Raw genomic sequence first — 16,331 nt, 5'->3', positions numbered from 1 at the left:
CCCTTTCTGGTACTAAATTCTCTGTTAAAAATTGAGTTTGGCTGCAAAAAACAGAGGCCGGAAATAACACTGACATGGGATGGAATTTTATTTCTCTCTCACATAAGAGAAGCCAGGCCCACACAGCAGCTTCACGGCGCAGGCAGATGCCAGGGCCCTCAGTCTTTCTGCTCTGTTGGGCTTGTGGCTTTCATCCTCAAGAGGGCCTCATAGTCCTGGAAGGCTGCTGGAGAGCCAGGCATCTCCTCCATCTCCCCTGTTGCTGGGCAGGAAGCAGGAGAAAGTGGGGAAAGGGCAAGAAAAACCCACATACCTGCCTATTACTTTCTTAAGGACGTTTCCTAGAATTTGCACCTAACTTCCTCAGATGCCTTACTTGCCACCCTAAATTGCAAGGGACTTTGGTCAGATTTAGTTGGAACATTGTTGCCCAGAATAATATAAGCATTTTGTCATTGAGGAAGGAAAGCATGGATACTGACGGGCCTTTAGCGGCTCTGCCACGAGGGAGGGGAGGGAGGGTCTTCCGTGCGTTGTCTGTTACAGGGGAAACCTGAATCAACCTTGACACCAAACAGCAGAGATCTGAATGAAGGAACTGAGGTCTGTCCTCAGCTCCTCAAGGGCAGGGACACAGTATCACAGCACCTGAACCTGAGCAGGTGCCCCCAAAATGCCGTGGAACCAGTTCCCCAAAATGGCTCACGTGGCCAGTTACGCTGCACCAGACACACTGGAACAGCTGAGACAGCTGTGTCTCTCCCCTGCTGCGTCGATGCCTCTAACCCCCAACGACCGTAAGCCACTGCAGCCTTCAGAGCATCCTGGCCTCCCCTTCACTTCCGCCTTCCCAGCCTCACACAACCTCACCCTTGACCCTGGGACCCTGGGACCACATGGGGTGAGGAGTTCTGGCCAGCACGGTTCCAATGGAACACTCCAGAAGACAGTGTCAGAAAGCTGCCTGGGGCCCTCAGAGGCAGCACCTGCTGGAGAAGGGTTAATTCTATCAAATCCTGGCCCTTGAGTCCATGGCTTAATCTGCCGTGTGACCAAATGGCAGATACACACAAAGCACTTCAGTTCCAGGCCTGCGGGGAGGTTGGGGAAAAGCACGTGTGCAGCTGTTTGAGCTGCTGGCTGAAAAATACACACACATGTTAATGCAACAACTTTTTACTTGAAGGAAGGACTGATAGAAGCTCTGATTATTCAGACCTGGCAGACATTTTCTTGAAAACGACAAAGTGAGCCTGTCCCTTTAAGGAAAACGGAGTGTTTGTGACCAACAATACAATTCAAGCTTTCACGCAAAGACTGGGATTTTGAAAAACCTGCCTCCACCACCATAAGCTCGCCAATTTACCAAACTAAAGACTTTTCTGCTGAGACTGATGGTGACGTTCACAAAAGCGACACTTTGTTACATGACTGTCACCTCCATTGCTTGGTGATCCGTTATCTTCCAAATGCCCAGTGTGTGATGCCACAGGAACAAGTGTGCATAAGGACTGGTCCAGGCGCAGGGCGGACAGATGGATTCCAGTAAGACAGAAGTGAAAGTTCATCGATCCGATTTCAGATTCCACGTTGCAACCAGCCCGAGAGGGACCACCGCTTGTTGAGCTTGGGTGTCGTCACGAGGAAGAACGTCCGTGACCTGAAGATGTTATTAAACCTTCCTTTCTTTCCCAAACGTGTAACCGTGTGAGTCTGGATTTCCCAGATCCTCTCACATTTTCCAACCAAGCCATGTGCCACAGTGGACGCTGACCTCTCTGAAGCCAGAGATTTGTGGAAAGGTGACACGATGCCACTCTTCTCGCTAAAACTTCTTGTTTTGGAAAACATATTTTCCATGTAATTGTTACTTAGGTTGCCATTGTAGTGAGTTTATTGTTATTTTGAAGTGAATATTTCTTAAATCTTAGGTTTAATTTCTAATAAGGTACTCCAACAGGTGTTAATATTGGCAGTTAGAACCCACATAAACGAAAAGCTCTTGGCATCTTCAATAACTTTGAAGAGTGTTATTTATGGGGGTCCCGAGGCCCCGGATTGAGAACTCAGCCCTGGGCTGGCACGTGTGGGAACGGCCCGGCTGACGAGCTTTACTAGGAAATGCCAGATGGCTCCTCGGAACGGTTGCATCAGTCTGTATGGCCACCGGCCGTGTCCGAGTCTTCGTTTCTTGACGTTCTCCCCATCTCACGAGTGTGAAATGCATGTTCACATTTCATTTCGTATTTTCCCAATGCCTCCTGGAGCTGAGCACGTCTTCCCACTTTTATCGGCCTCGGAGCTTTTGCCCTATTCCATTTTCATGTGAATTTTAAAATAATTCCACCCATTTCAAAACAAAGAAGTGCAGTGTTATTGAGAGCAGAGTTGGGATTACATTAATAAAATTATATTTTGGAGTTTCTGGGACCTCTCCACATGCTCAGATATTGTTTTAAATGTTCTTTTTTTGGATAGGTAAGAAGTGGATTTATTTAGAGAGATACACATTCCATAGACATAATGCAGTCTGTCTCAAAAGGTGAGAACAGGGCTTCCCTGGTGGCGCAGTGGTTGAGAGTCCGCCTGCCGATGCAGGGGATGCAGGTTCGCGCCCCGGTCCGGGAAGATCCCACATGTCGTGGAGCGGCTGGGCCTGTGAGCCATGGCCGCTGAGCCTGCGCATCCGGAGCCTGTGCTCCGCAACGGGAGAGGCCACAACAGTGAGGGGCCCGCGTACCGCAAAAAAAAAAAGAAAAAAAAAAAAGCAGTGAGACAGCCTTGGGAGAAACACACTTCACAGACAGAGTGTGGGCCATCTCAGAAGGCGGGAGGCCTGTTTTACATTTTTCAATGAGACTGAATAGTTTTCTTCATATAATCCTATCCCTTTCTGCTTGAATTCACTTGTAGATATTCTATAGCTCTGAATCATAACTGTGAATTTTTCCATCCGCATATTTAACGGGTTTAAGGTAGTTTAATGTGCTCTTGATCTTTTCTATACTTTGGTTTTCTGGGTATATAAAAATATGATCTGAAAATAAAGGTATTTTTAATTTCTTCATTTCGTCTCTTATCCTGCTTATTTTGTTTGTCTTAATGCATTAGTGATAAATGTCAAGAAACAAAATAATAATGGTGAAAGTGAGCACATCTGTCTGCTTCTTGATTTTACTTGTCAGTGTTAACATGTTGTTTTGCTGAATCTTGTCAAATATTTTAGCATTTACTGATATCGCCACTTTTCCTTCCTTAACGGACCAATAACCTGTAGAAGACATTGGAAAGCGGCTAAAGACACATCGTTTATGAAGGGCGCGACCTGGGCGGTTCTCAGCTGAGTTCCGCTGGACCCTAAATGGCTCTGTCCAGACCAAGGACAGGGATAAGCTGATTCCACTGAGGACGGAGAAGGGGCATTAATTACAAACTCTGATGGAGAGAGCAGGGAAAAGAAAACAGACCAGATTACCTCCAAATACAAATGCAAAAAAGCAAAATTACACGTTGTAACTGAGGTTTCTGAAACACTAATACTTCGTGACCCTGATTCTAGGAACGCAAAGATGTTAAGGTGAGACTCTGCCTCACGACTCGGTCCACCCCTCCTGGAGGGCTCCTGGGCATGACCACCCTGATGGGGTCGGTTGCCTGTCGGGGTTCAGTCCAGACCCTCTCAGGCCCAGCCTGGCCGGGGCCTAGTGTCAGTTGAGTGAGCTCTCATGCTGGTGCCTTGTCTAAGAGCTAGAAATTCGCCAGGGCAGCCCCCAAACACAGGCCTTCAACACGAGGCGCCTCCAGGCTCTGGGCCTCTGTGGTGGATGCGGGAGCCACCGTGCACACCGGGCAGCGCACACCCGGCAGGGCACACCTAGCAGCGCACACCCGGCAGGGCACACCTAGCAGCGCACACCCGGCAGGGCACACCCGGCAGGGCACACCCGGCAGCGCACACCCGGCAGGGCACACCCGGCAGGGCACACCCAGCAGCGCACACCCGGCAGGGCACACCTAGCAGCGCACACCCGGCAGGGCACACCCGGCAGGGCACACCCAGCAGCGCACACCCGGCAGGGCACACCTAGCAGCGCACTCCCGGCAGGGCACACCCGGCAGCGCACACCCGGCAGGGCACACCCGGCAGCGCACTCCCGGCAGCTGGGGCTCGTGGGAATACTTGCAAGTTGACACGGCAGGGCTCCACCCCTGCTGCAGAGCTGGGTAAACATTCCCCAGACACACCACCTCTTCAGTCCCAAAGTGCAATGGTTTGAGTCCACAGCACGTGCTCTCCGAGGGGATCCCGCTGGGCCGTCCTGCCCACCCGGCCCCGCCCTCCACGCTGCACAGGACACCCAGCCCCTCCCTCCAGCAGACAGGTGTCTACACCACCTGGCTCACCGGGGGTGCTCTGACACCAGCAGAGCCCTGGTTACTGGCTGGCTGCCCTCAAGGGTCATGGAGGTTCAGATGAGCTGGTGGCTGTCACACAGGGAGACTGCGGCAGCCTCCTGCAGGCCCCGGCTTCCACTCCCCACCCCGCAGCCCCACAAAAAATCCCAGCAGTTTGCTGAGCAACAGTCAGAGGAGCTTTTCCACCCCATACGTCACCTGTCACTAACCCACCCACTGTGTCTCCTCAGAACCCTGCTGTGTGGCAGCAACTTGCTAGTCCAGGGGTGAACCAGGCATTCCTTGTAAAACAGAGAGCCACGGAGGGTTTTGCTCATCACCCAGCTGCACGGGGTGGGGCCACAGTGCACCCTGCGAGGGGATCAAGGCGACGGGATGGGGACTCCCCCGGCAGTCCAGTGGTTAGGACTCTGCGCTTCCACCGCACGGGGCCCGGCTTTGATCCCTGGTCGGGGAACTAAGAGCCCGCACGCCTCACGGCGTGGCCCCCACCCCCCAAAAAAGGTGACAGGACGAAGCCCTCCACACTCCAGACAGAGGACGTGAAGACCGTGACGGGGTACTCTGTGCTTTCGACAAACAATCAGGCCCTCGGACAGGTAGACGTGTATCTCAGCAAGTTTTAATGAATCCGGTTCTTCCCATACAGAGAAGAGCGCTACAGCCACTAACTGAGGCGTCTGTTCTTTGCGACTAGCTGTGACCTTCCACTGGGACCTGACTGCCATGTCTCCTACCAAAAGTCACATATCAAGAGGCTTCTTTCTCCCCACTTTTTTGGAAGAGCGTCCTCAGAGCTACAGAGTGGCAGCGTCCCAGGCTACGTCCCCAGGGAGGCCCTGAACAAGACGTAACCCCCGGCTCTCCTGTGGTGCCTTCTTTCAGCCACCTGGGCCCAGATGAGACTCAGGAGGAACTGGGGGGCGGGGGGGCTCTGGAAGGGCTTTCCTGCTGGCAGATCTCGCAGCGCTGAGGCTCCCACCCCCAGCCCCTCTCCCTCCCGGGGAGGCAGCCCCTGGATGGCTGCCGGCTACGTGCACCCATGGCCAGCCCGGCCCTGCCCTGCCAGCACTTTCACAACCTGCTGTTACCTGGCTTCTCCACTCACTCGCCTGCCTGCCCCCCGAGTGTCAGTTCCCCGAGGCTCGGCCTCGTCTCATCCCCGCCGCATCCCTGGGCAGAGACGGTGGAACAGGACAGGGTGTCCCCAGCGGGCAGGGTCACCGCTGTTATTAGCGCTGTCGGGACGCCCGACGTCCCGGGGGGACAGATGAAAAGGCCGCTGAAGGCGGTGCGGGCCTCTGGGGTTGGCCCAGGTGTTCGAGGCTCTCGGGGCCGACGCAGCAGACCCAGGGAGGGGGACACACCTGCCCCCGCGCTGCGTCCACCCGCTTCGTCTTGGGAGGGACCGCCTGCGCCTCCCTCCAGGGCTGCACCGTGACCTCCGCTTCCAGGCAGTGATGAAAATGACACGTTTAACATCAAAAGCCGTTCCGAGTACCGTCGACAGTGACGATACTGGAGAGCAGATTCCGGGAGGCTCTTCCCGGGAGCTGCCCTGCCGTGAGCCCGGGGCCCCGGCCGGCCGCGTGCCCGGGGGGCTTTAACGCTGGAGGCCGAGGCGGCGGCGGGGGGCCGGTGGGCGGCCTAGACCCCGGACTTGGCGATGATCTTCTCGAGCAGGCTCATCATGCGCTCCTGCAGCTGCAGGCCCTGCGCCTGCAGGAGGCTGTGCTGGTCCAGCCCGCGGCGCACCTCGCGGCACGTCTCCTCCAGGGCGCGGCTGAGCCGGCGCTGCTCCTCCAGCATCGTCTCCAGCAGCCGCAGCTTCTTCCTCTGCAAGTGGCCGCCCTGTCCCTTGCGTTTCTTCACGGGCCGCTCGTCCGACCTGGAAGGACAGCGCCGGCGTGTGGACGGCTGGCCACGGAGCCCGGGCCTGCCCGACCCTCCCGGCCGCCACCGGGCACATGGGGTGCTGGGCTACCGTCCACGCACGTGAGGGCCGGGCCCTCCCACCACGAAGGGGGCACAGGCTTAGGAGGCGGGGGGTCCCTGCCACGAGAGCACCCCCAAACCCGCTGAGCTGGGTGGGCATGCCCTGGGCTCTCTGCTCGGGGGTGGGGCATCCCGGGTCTAACCGGCCCCCACGGGTGGGCAGGGAGCTGCCAAACCCCACCAGGCCCCAAGATCCTGCCCGTCCCCGAGCCCAGGCCCTCTGCTTCTGTGCAGAAGATTCGTGACCCCGCCAACCTCAGGGGCAGAGAGCAGAGCTCGGCCCCGAGAGGGAGAACAGCCCCACGTCCCAGTCCTGGTGCAATGCCTGGGGCAGCTGTCAGTCTGGGAACTGGGCTCAATCCATGGAAACAACTGTCCGTAAATCTCAGACTTCCCTGCAACTTGGCCTGGCCACCAGCAAAGGCATTTCTGTCTGGGGTCTTTGCTGAGAACAAACGGAGCAGCAGCCCCCCAGACTGGGGGTGTCAGACTGGAGCGGCCCCCGGAGATGCCTTCCTCACCCCACCCTACTCCCATCTGACAGACCTGAGACCAGGCTCAGGGGAGGCAGGGCCACAGCTCAAATCCACATTCTTCCTGTTCTCTCCCCCACTGGCCAACTCCTATTCATCCGTGAAAGCCCAGCCCAAACGTCACCTCCTCTGGCTCCCCGGCCCCCACACCACAGGGGTGTGTCTCCCGCACACCTGACTGAGGGCATCTTTAGGCAGGGTCAGCACACGCCTGGCAGGACGCCGTGGACGGCAGAGGGGCTGCGTCCCCCCACTGCAGCCAGGCTCCGAGCACACCCTGGAGGCTCAGCCTGACACCCCCTCCCTGGTGCTGAGAGACCAGCCGGCCCGGCCAGGCCAGGGAGAAGGGGACCCCAGGGCACGGTCTGCTTGGGGTAGGGGGAGCGCAAGAGCCAGAAGCCGAGGGAAGGCGGGAGCGCTCGCCTCTAATCCCAGCCCCCCTTGGAGAAGGTCCTGATTTATCCCCATTTCACAGAGGGAGGCTGAGGCCCAGAGAGATCAAGGACTTTCCACACAGCTAAGCGGTGACGGAGCAGGAGATGCACCCAGTCTGTGGACATGACAGCCCAAGCTTCGGGAACCACCTGCCTTCCTGTCTCTGGCCTCCCTGCCCCTGGGGGCTGGTGCATACTACCTAGGCTTCCGCGGCCGGCCCGGGCCGGCCAAGGATGCCGCCGCCAGGACAGCCCCCTCGCGGCCCTCAGCCCCCTCTCCGGAGGGCGGGTGCCCGGCCCCGCTGGTGTGGAGGCAAGAGAGGGAAGCACACACACTACCTGAACTTAAGGGACAGTAAGCTGGAGGAGCTGGCGGAGCCATCGTCCTGGAAGCGGCCTTCGTAGGAGCACTGCTTATACGGTAAGTACAGAGGGGTGGACTTAGCAGACGGCGACAGGGACGCCTCGGTCTGGGACGTGGAGGGCCCCGGCTGCTGGCCGTCCGGCAGTTTGCCATCACAGGACTCGGGGACCTTGGCCAGAATCCTATCAATGGCTAGGTAATAGGGCCAGTCGGGCGGGACGGACTCGCTATCTGTCATGCATTTTAATTTCCTGAAACGAAAGACACAAGAGCCAAGGGTGAGAAACAGCTGCTCCCGGCCCTGCCTCGCCCGGCCCTCGGCGGAGGGGCACTCGGGGGCTCCGGACCTGGGGGAGCCACGTGGCAGCCAGGCCTCCCCAGAAAAATCGGCCAGGCCCCAGGGCCAAGGTGACATGGGACTCAGCAAGAAGTCAGGCTCGGGACCTACACCGCCTTGGATGTTGGAAAGGATGCACGTGCCCCAGTGTGAGTGCCAGGACCTTGGGCTCATTCGTCCTCTCTTTGCTTTTCTGGAATTTCTAAACTCTCTGCAATGAACAAATGCTGCTTTTTAATAAGTTAACCGGCAATAACCAAATATATGGTATAACACCAACATGGGAATAAAATGTAACATAATGTGTTACGCAAACGTAAAGTACGGTCGTATAATCAACGCGCTTTTCTAAAGAGGACGCCCTGGGGAGCAAGAAGCTCAGAAGGTAAGAGCACAGGCCTCAGTGTCCAGCACATCTGAGTCTGTCTCTCGTCTCCATCGCTTTGCTGTGTGACCATCAGCAGGTCCATTAACCTCTCTGAGCCTCCATTTTCACATCAGTAAAATGGGGATGATCAAAGTAAGCTCCTCACGTGGCCGTCACTCTCGGGAAGATTTAAGAAGACAACGCCCGGTGTCTGGCAAACAGCAAGCTGTCAGATATTCTCGGCTGAAGGTGCCAGGAGGACCCGGGCTGGGCCGGACGGGGTCCCTTCCCACACTGCCTGACGTCCCCCACCCCCACTCGGGCCCCAGGCCCAGGGTCTGCACTGCACGGCTCTGCCCACTGTGGGCCTGAGCCCATCTGAGGCCCTGCACCACGCTCCCCTCCCCTGCAGATGGAACCTGAAGGTCCCTGGGCCCTGGCTGTCCCCTGGGAGGTGAGGGATGGGGAGAGGCGGCCGCAAGACAGCTGGGCAGCACCAGCCAGCCCAGGAAAGAGGCCACAGGGTTTCCTGGGCCCCCGGCCTCAGCTTCCAGCCCCCATGTTCCTGCCCCTCGCTCTTCCCGCGGTGGCGAGGCCTTTGAGAAACAGAGCGCCCCGTGGCCAGACGGCCTCTGTCTCTGACAAGGGCTCCCTGCCAGGGTGCGGCCACCGGTCACACTGGTCACTGCAGATAACGAGCTGACCACCTGAAAGAGTGGCCCCCCGCGGAGGTGCGTGGCTCAGGGCAGCAGGCAGAGGCGGGCCAGGCAGGACATGCCCTCGAGCAGCGCCCAGCAAGCAGATTGTCCTCAGCAGGAAGCCCGGGACGGGCCACGTGGGGACGAGCAGGGCGCTCCGGCTTCCTGACCAGGGACCACCGTCCATCCCGCGGAGGGCGACACGGACATGGGCACAGCGGGTGGACGATGGTGCTCGGGGCCCAGCCCCCGCCCGGGCTCCCCCCCAGGCCCTCCGCAGGCATCCCCCCAGCTCCTGGTCTGTCAACTCAAGCCAGCCCGCTCCTCGGAGAGATAAGGAAAGGCCCGCCCTGGCGTGGGGAGCACCTGGACGGTGTGCCAACAAAGCACCCCCCACGGAACCCGGCCGCCCCCAGGCTTCCGTGACCAGCAGTTTTTTTTTTTTCCGGTTACACTGAGCGACTTGCGGCATCCTAGTGCCCCAACCAGGGATTGAACCTGGGCGGCGACAGTGAGAGCGCAGAGTCCTAACCGCTGGACCGCCAGGGAATTCCCCCGACAATGTTAATATATAAAAAGCTGTCTCCGGGGCTTCCCTGGTGGCGCAGTGGTTGAGAGTCCGCCTGCCGATGCAGGGGACACGGGTTCGTGCCCCAGTCGGGGAAGGTCCCACGTGCTGCGCAGCGGCTGGGCCCGTGAGCCATGGCCGCTGAGCCTGAGCATCCGGAGCCTGTGCTCCGTAACGGGAGAGGCCACAACAGTGAGAGGCCCACGTACCACACACACACACACACACACACACACACACACACACACACACGCACACACACCTGTCTCGGGACTTCCCTGGCGGTCCAGCAGTTAGGACTCCGTGCTTTCACTGTCGAGGGCCCAGGTTCAATCCCCAGTCAGGGAACTGAGATCCTGCAAGCCCTGCGGTGCGGCCAATAAATTAATAAACAAACAAGGATTGTTTAAAAAAAAAAAGCTGTCGTGAAAAAATAACTAAAGTCTTTGCTGTGGGAGGTTCTGGGTGGCAGGGGGAGAAAGAACCAGTCGTGCAGCCAAAGCGTTGGCCTGTGAGGGGCTGTGTGGCCTTGGGCAAGTCCCTCTCCTGCTCTGGGCCTCTGTTTCCCCATCGGTGTACGGGAGCTGATAGATACCACGCTGTGCAAGTGCTTCCTAAACTGTGAAGTGCTGTCCGCGAGGGGGCCCTGGGCCCTCTCAGCCACACCCTCACCTCCTGTGGCCTCTGGGGCCCACATCCCTCTTCCAGGAATGGAACAGAATCCCTCCCCTGGGACTCTGAAGAAGCTTTCAGGATAAATAATGAATGACCCGGCTAGACACCAGTCAGGGCCCTGGAGCTATGGAGTCAGACAGGAGCCCCGTAAGACAGCCTGCGTCACCTCCGCAGCTCCCTCCTCACCGGGCAGGGGCGGGTGGGGGGCGGGGGGCAGGTGCACCTACACGCTGCTCGGCCCTTCCGTCAGGAGCCGGTGACTGGAATCTGACAGACTTTACCTAAGCGACTCCTCGGATGCCTTTGGACCCCAGCAGCCGCCTGTTTTCCACCCCGGGGCCTGGCTGGGGGCCAAGCTGGGGGTCAGAAATGGGCCTTCGGACAGGCCAGGCTCAGGACCTCCAAGGGCCAGAAAAAGTTAAATGGATGCAACTGAAACAGCCTCTGGTTGCCCAGGGCCCTGGGGAGCCCCTGCACGTCCCCAGGCTCCAGACGGGCTGGGAGCGTCAGGCCAGGAGGGATGAGGCCTCTCCTTGCTTGTTCGAGGTGGGCATGGGAGTCGGGGTGAGGGTCCTCTCACCCACGGTGTGGCTCAAGGTGCCGAGGCCAACCTGCAGGGCCTCGTCCACACGCAGCTCTGTGCCCCTGCCCACAGCGGCCACTAGGAGGGCCAGAAGTGGCCTGGGCTGGGACCAGCTGGGTCCCGGCACGGCCCCCTAGATGGCCCCCTCCCCGCCCCCTTGCACACTGACAGGCTCTCGGGGACTGCCCAGGCCGCCCCCAGGGCCCATGCTCTCGGTGCCACTCTCCCCCTAGAGCCCAGCTGCTGCTTGACCTTTACCTGCCCTGACCCACGCCACACCTCTGACCTTTGCCCTCCCTGTGACCCTCTCCTCACCGTGAGCCCCTGCAGATAGGCCTGGCCTCACACTCCACGGTGCTGGGCACGTGGGGCCACAGGGCTCCGTCCCGGACGCCAGAGCTGCCCCTGCCGGAGCCACGCACTTGGCCCCGACCGGGCTCCTCCCACGGCAGCCAGGGCCGGGGGCCTCCTCCCGGGAGCGGACCCTCCTGGGCACTCAGGGCTTCCGCTGAGCCCTCCACGCCCCGCCCAGGCCCCAAGGCCAGCGCTGTGCTGTGCTCACAGCAGGCTCAGCGGATGCTGAAGATGACAGAGCGGCAGGACAGGCCGGCTCGCAGGCCTGGTGGCTGAGCCTCCTCCGGCCTCAGTTTCCCGCCCACACAGCAGCACCCGCCACCCTGCGGAGCAGAGCCAAGCCTGGGGGGCCGAGTGGGAGTCGCCCGCGGGCCTGGGGGGTGGTGCCCTGGCCGAGGCCTGGGGAGCCGGGGTCAGCCCCAGCCCGGCCCTCCTGTGCCTCGGTTTCCCCCCTCCCCTCCCCCATGGCTTCTGCAGGTCCCCTCTCACTTACACAAAGCCAGGACCCCCCCCCCCCACACTCAGCTCCGGGGATGTCCCGGCCGGGGCGGGGGCGGGGGCGGGGGGGGGCGATGTCCCTGTGCGGACCGCCTGCCCAGCGAGCCTGGGGTGCCCTGGGGCGGCAACAGCGGTGGCCGCGGGCCTACCTGTACTGGAAGGTCATGTTGGTGATCTTGATCTTGATCTCCTCGCCCAGCCGGCGCTCGCCGGTCATCTCCAGCAGCTTGCTGGCCATCTTCTCGTAGACCTTGGCGTTGCGCTTGGTCTGCTTCAGCTCGTCGAAGAACTCCTCCCAGACGAGCATGAGGCCGCGCATCTCCGCGTCCGTCCAGTTGCGGGCCCGCCGGTGCTTCTCCGTCTGCGAGGACACGAGGTAGCCGGGCACCTCGGCCGCTGCCATGCCGGGGTCACCTGCGGGGTTAAAGAGCGCGCTCGGGCCGGGCCGCGTGGGGCCTGCGCACCACGGCGGCGGGAGCCCCGCTCCTGGAAGGCAGCTCCTCGCTCAAAATGGGGCCTACATCTGACAGGCAGGAATTTAGTTAAAAGCTTTTAAACGGGAAACGTCATTTTGATGTCACGTTTCCATAGCAACAGAGCAACTGCATAAGCTACAACAACAGAAACCTTTTAACTGAAAGCGCAGGAATCAGGGCCGCCCTGACGGGCCATCAACATTGCAGTGAGCGAGCCAGACCCCAAACCGGCGGCCCAGGCTCCCGGCCCCGCCCCGCACCCCAGCCCTGTCGCCAGGCTGGCCAGCCCAGGCCACCGAACGAGGCACCTCCGCTGGGCAGACCGGGCTCTTGAGAGGTGGGGTCCAGGCCGCAGCCCCCGCCTCTGCCCCGCCCCGGCTCACACAGGCGGGGGCCCAGGGAGGGCCCAGGGTAAGGCATTGGGGTGCAAACAAATGAGGAGACCCAGAGGAGGAGAGACGACAGACAGAGGGGTGGCAGGGGCAGAGACAGACAGATGGGGAGACTCACACAGGAACACACTCTTGGGGACCCGCAGAGACACGTGTGTGCACCAACACCCACCCACCTGCATGCCCTGCACACAGCCATCCTCCGGCCAACACGCTCACACTTACGGTACAAACGCCACCACCACCGGGCTGGGCGGGGGCAGGGCTCCGGCCCCGAGCAGACCCCTGGCTCGGCCACCGTCTGCCTGCTCCCCTCCTTGCAGGCGGGGTGCTTGCTGGCCTGGGTGACACATGGGGTGGGCTGAGGGGCCGACACAGTGCTTGAGACCAGAGAGTAGCTGGGAGCGGGTGGTGCGGACCCCTCCCACCACGGGCAGCCCCACCGCAGTCCTGATCGCCCTGCATCAATCAGCCCCATCCACACCCAGGCCTGCCTGGTCCACTCGGCTGGGTCGGCTGCTCCTGTACCCCACGGCCCCGCAGGAGACAGCTCGGGGAAGCCTTGCTGAATAAAGGAGTGAACAAACGAAGGACTGACCTCAAGTAAATCCCCTCCCTTCCCAGCAGGTTGCCTAGACTTCACCTTCGGACTTACTGGCAAACTCTTATTCACTCTTCAAAACCCTGTTCTGGCATCAGCTCCTCTCTGAAGTCTTCCTATTCAATACACTTTGGTCCTTCTTCCCTTTTTCCCTCCTGCAAATTGGACCTTCCTTGAGCCAGCCATTTATTTTCTGCCTTCCAGCTTTGTGACGCTTGCTAAGGCGACTGGGCACTGTTCTAAGTGCACTATGTCTGGTACGTCTGTGTCTTCTACTTTGATCCTCACGGCACTCTTGCGAGGGAGGCTGGCACTGCTGTTGTTCCCATTTTCCAGATGAACAGCCTGAGGGACAAAGGTGAGGTCACGCTGTGGTCAAGGAGCCAAGCTGGGCTCTGAACCCAGGCAGGCTGGCTCGGGACTGGGTGTTGTGTTGTGCAGTGGCCGCCAGGCTCTTGTGTTGTGTTGTGCAGTGGCCGCCAGGCTCCCCGTGAAGGACACCGTCACGCCTCCTCTGCCCATGGTCCTGGGAAAACGCCCCTGCTGCTTCTTGGCTCTCCTGAGAGGCCCCCCAACGCTGATCTTGGACAAAGCGACCACTGGCACTGGCTGGGGTGCCCGGCCACCCACCCTCAGCAGGCCTCCGCCAGTGTTTGACTGAGGCTCAGGGGACAGGGACATGAACCTCCAGCGCCAGCCAGGTGGTGCAGCGTAGGATGAAGGAGAGCTCTGCAGAAGGACCGGCCAAGAGAGGCAGCAAGGCCGCCCGGCCCAGAGCACATGCAGGACGGGCAGTGAGAGGTGGTGGGGCTGTAACGGGGAGGGCAGGACAGCACGGCCTGAGAGCCAGGCTGGGGATGGGCCGCCACCTCGGCAGGGCCTAGGGACTGAGTGCCCACTGGGACTGGCCAGGGGACCAAGCCTTAGCCGGGCAGAAGACCAGAGCAGTGGAGCCTGCGGGGGCTTCAGAGAGAAGGGCCACCTAAGGCATCGGGACTGAACACTTTGAAGGTAAAACTCAAGCAGGTGGCTTGCCAGCAAGAGCCCTCACACCTGCTGGACGGGCTGCAATGGCCACGTGGTACCCCCGCCCCACCCCCAGGCCCACGGGCCAGCGTGCCCATCCGTGAGCCTGCCTGGCACCCTCAGGGTTCCGGGGTGGCCTGAACTCGGGGGGAAGGGCTCACAAAGTCCAGGCCGAAAACCTCCACCTTCAACAGAGGACCCTCCTCGGGCCTGACTATGACAGGAGCTTCTTGGTCTGAGCCGTCCCAGGACAGGGAAGCTGAGCCTGGGACGCGAGGCGTCCCCGAGTCTCCACCCAGGTGCCCCCCCCCCCGCACCCACGTGCCCAGAGCTCGCCCTCTGACACTCTGCGAGGCGGGCTGAAGCCCTAGGCGGAAGGAGGGGAGGTGCTCAGAATGGGGTGGGCTGGCTGGGGCTCCCTCCCTCCCCCGCAGTCAGATCTTGGAGTGTAGAGGGGAAGGGCAGCAGGGGTCCCTGGGTCAGGGCCCGGGCCTGCCATCAGCTCCTGGTGGAGGCCCCTCCCTCTCTGGGGACACAGGGACACCACACAGCACCGCCCAGGAAGGCTGACAACTGCTGCACTCCTCCAGCCTGGGTACCTGGCATAGAGCACTCAGTAGTGCTTGCCAAGTGGACCAGTGACCGCAAGTCCCACCTCCTCCAGGAAACCTCCCCCCCGCCCCGCCCTAGATGAAGGATTCAACCTACCAAGTGGCCCTAGCGCTGGCTCTCTGTCCCCCAGAGCCTGTGCCAACCCTGACCATCCTCCAGGAGGACCTTTCTTCAACCACGACTCCAAGAACAGGGCAGGGCTGCCTCAGTGCATCCCAGCACCAGGGCCAGGGGGACCAAGGGAGAGGCAGGCAAAGCCGGCTCAGGGTCTCAGACCCAGCTCCACCAACTCGGGTTGTGACTCGGCCGTCCCCCCGCCCCCAGCCCCTGTCCTCACCTACAGTGGGGCTCAGAGCACGGGAGTCGTCCTCTCTGGACAAGTACCCACCGCCAGACATGCGGCTGGAGGCTGCACCTCCAAGGCCCTGGGACCCCTTCCCACGGCCCCCTCCCTCCCCCCACCCAAACCCTCCTTGGAGCCTTGGGAGAGGGCAGAGGCCCATGTGCTGGCCTGGCGGGGCTGGCGAATCGTCATCAGGAAAAGCTGCTGCCCCAGGGCACCCGGCCTGGTCAACCCCAGGACAGCGGGTCCCTATGCCTCCGCAGGGCAGCTGTGGCCCAGAGGCATCGCTGCCCGTGCTCAGCGTCCTGGCAGCCAGGCGGCTCGGAGGAGGCATCTACACCCCCTGCTAGGCCTCCAGCCAAACGTCCAGGAGAGTCAGGGTAAAAGGCTGGGCTCCAACCGTCTCTTCTCAGGTTTCAGGGGCACCGGAAGCCCTGGAGAGGGGGGCCCGGGGGACGCTCCCGGAAGCAGAGCCCTCACTTTCGGTGTCCAAGGACGAGGAGGGGCCAGGCAGGTGGGGAAGGCAGGCCCAGCTCCCCGCGGCCCCACAGGTGGGCCCACGTGCCCTCGGCTGGGCAGGGCTGTGAACCTCGGCACAGGCCTCTGCTTCCCCCCGCGGAGGCTCAGGGCAGGAAGGGGCGTTTCTCAGGGGCCTCCAGCACCTCCTGGGAGCAGGCAGCGGTGAGCTGAGCCTGTCTCCGAAGGCAGGGGTTTGGCCGAGGAAGACCCCCCAGCTGGGCAGAGGCAGGGAAGCACAGGGAGTGTGGGAGATGGGTCCAGGCCCGGGCGCAGGCAGGGCAGAGCTGAAGGAGGGCAGGTCGGGAGGATGGACTCCCTGGTGCCAGGGGGCGACGACCGTGCCGGCACCACCATCCTCTCCCCGCGCGCACGGGAGCCCAGACCGTAACTTTCAGTCCTCCGCCTCAGCAGGCAGAACCCAACCCCGACCCAACGGCTCCACTGGGCCAGCCAGCCTCCGAGCACACCCTGGGCCGGGTGAGTGGAGGCCTGGCCGGTGAAGGCCTGGGAGTGTCAGGCCCCTAGAGGACGTGGCCGTGA

At 61.0% G+C, this 16,331-nt stretch overlaps 1 protein-coding gene across 2 annotated transcripts; it reads right to left on the bottom strand.

Moving 5' to 3' along the window:
• Window positions 1–5,018: 5,018 nt before the first annotated feature.
• On the bottom strand, window positions 5,019–15,382 carry MSANTD1 (Myb/SANT DNA binding domain containing 1). Of its 2 annotated transcripts, XM_073804780.1 has the most exons (5): window positions 13,346–15,380; window positions 12,916–13,030; window positions 11,972–12,236; window positions 7,718–7,993; window positions 5,019–6,304 (listed from the first exon to the last, which is right to left on the bottom strand). In XM_073804780.1, exons 3-5 carry the CDS (start codon window positions 12,223–12,225, stop codon window positions 6,064–6,066), a joined length of 771 nt encoding a protein of 256 aa, XP_073660881.1. In that variant the 5' UTR covers window positions 12,226–12,236; window positions 12,916–13,030; window positions 13,346–15,380; the 3' UTR covers window positions 5,019–6,063. The 2 variants fall into 2 exon arrangements, with proteins under 2 accessions (XP_073660881.1, XP_019806869.1); XM_019951310.3 differs by having other exon boundaries at window positions 12,916–15,382.
• Window positions 15,383–16,331: the final 949 nt, after the last annotated feature.

The sequence above is a fragment of the Tursiops truncatus genome, chromosome 5 (assembly GCF_011762595.2).
Source record: "Tursiops truncatus isolate mTurTru1 chromosome 5, mTurTru1.mat.Y, whole genome shotgun sequence".
In the NCBI taxonomy this organism is placed as follows: domain Eukaryota; kingdom Metazoa; phylum Chordata; class Mammalia; order Artiodactyla; family Delphinidae; genus Tursiops; species Tursiops truncatus.
Note: the sequence above shows the minus strand (reverse complement) of the source record. Positions and strands in the feature narration are given on the sequence as shown.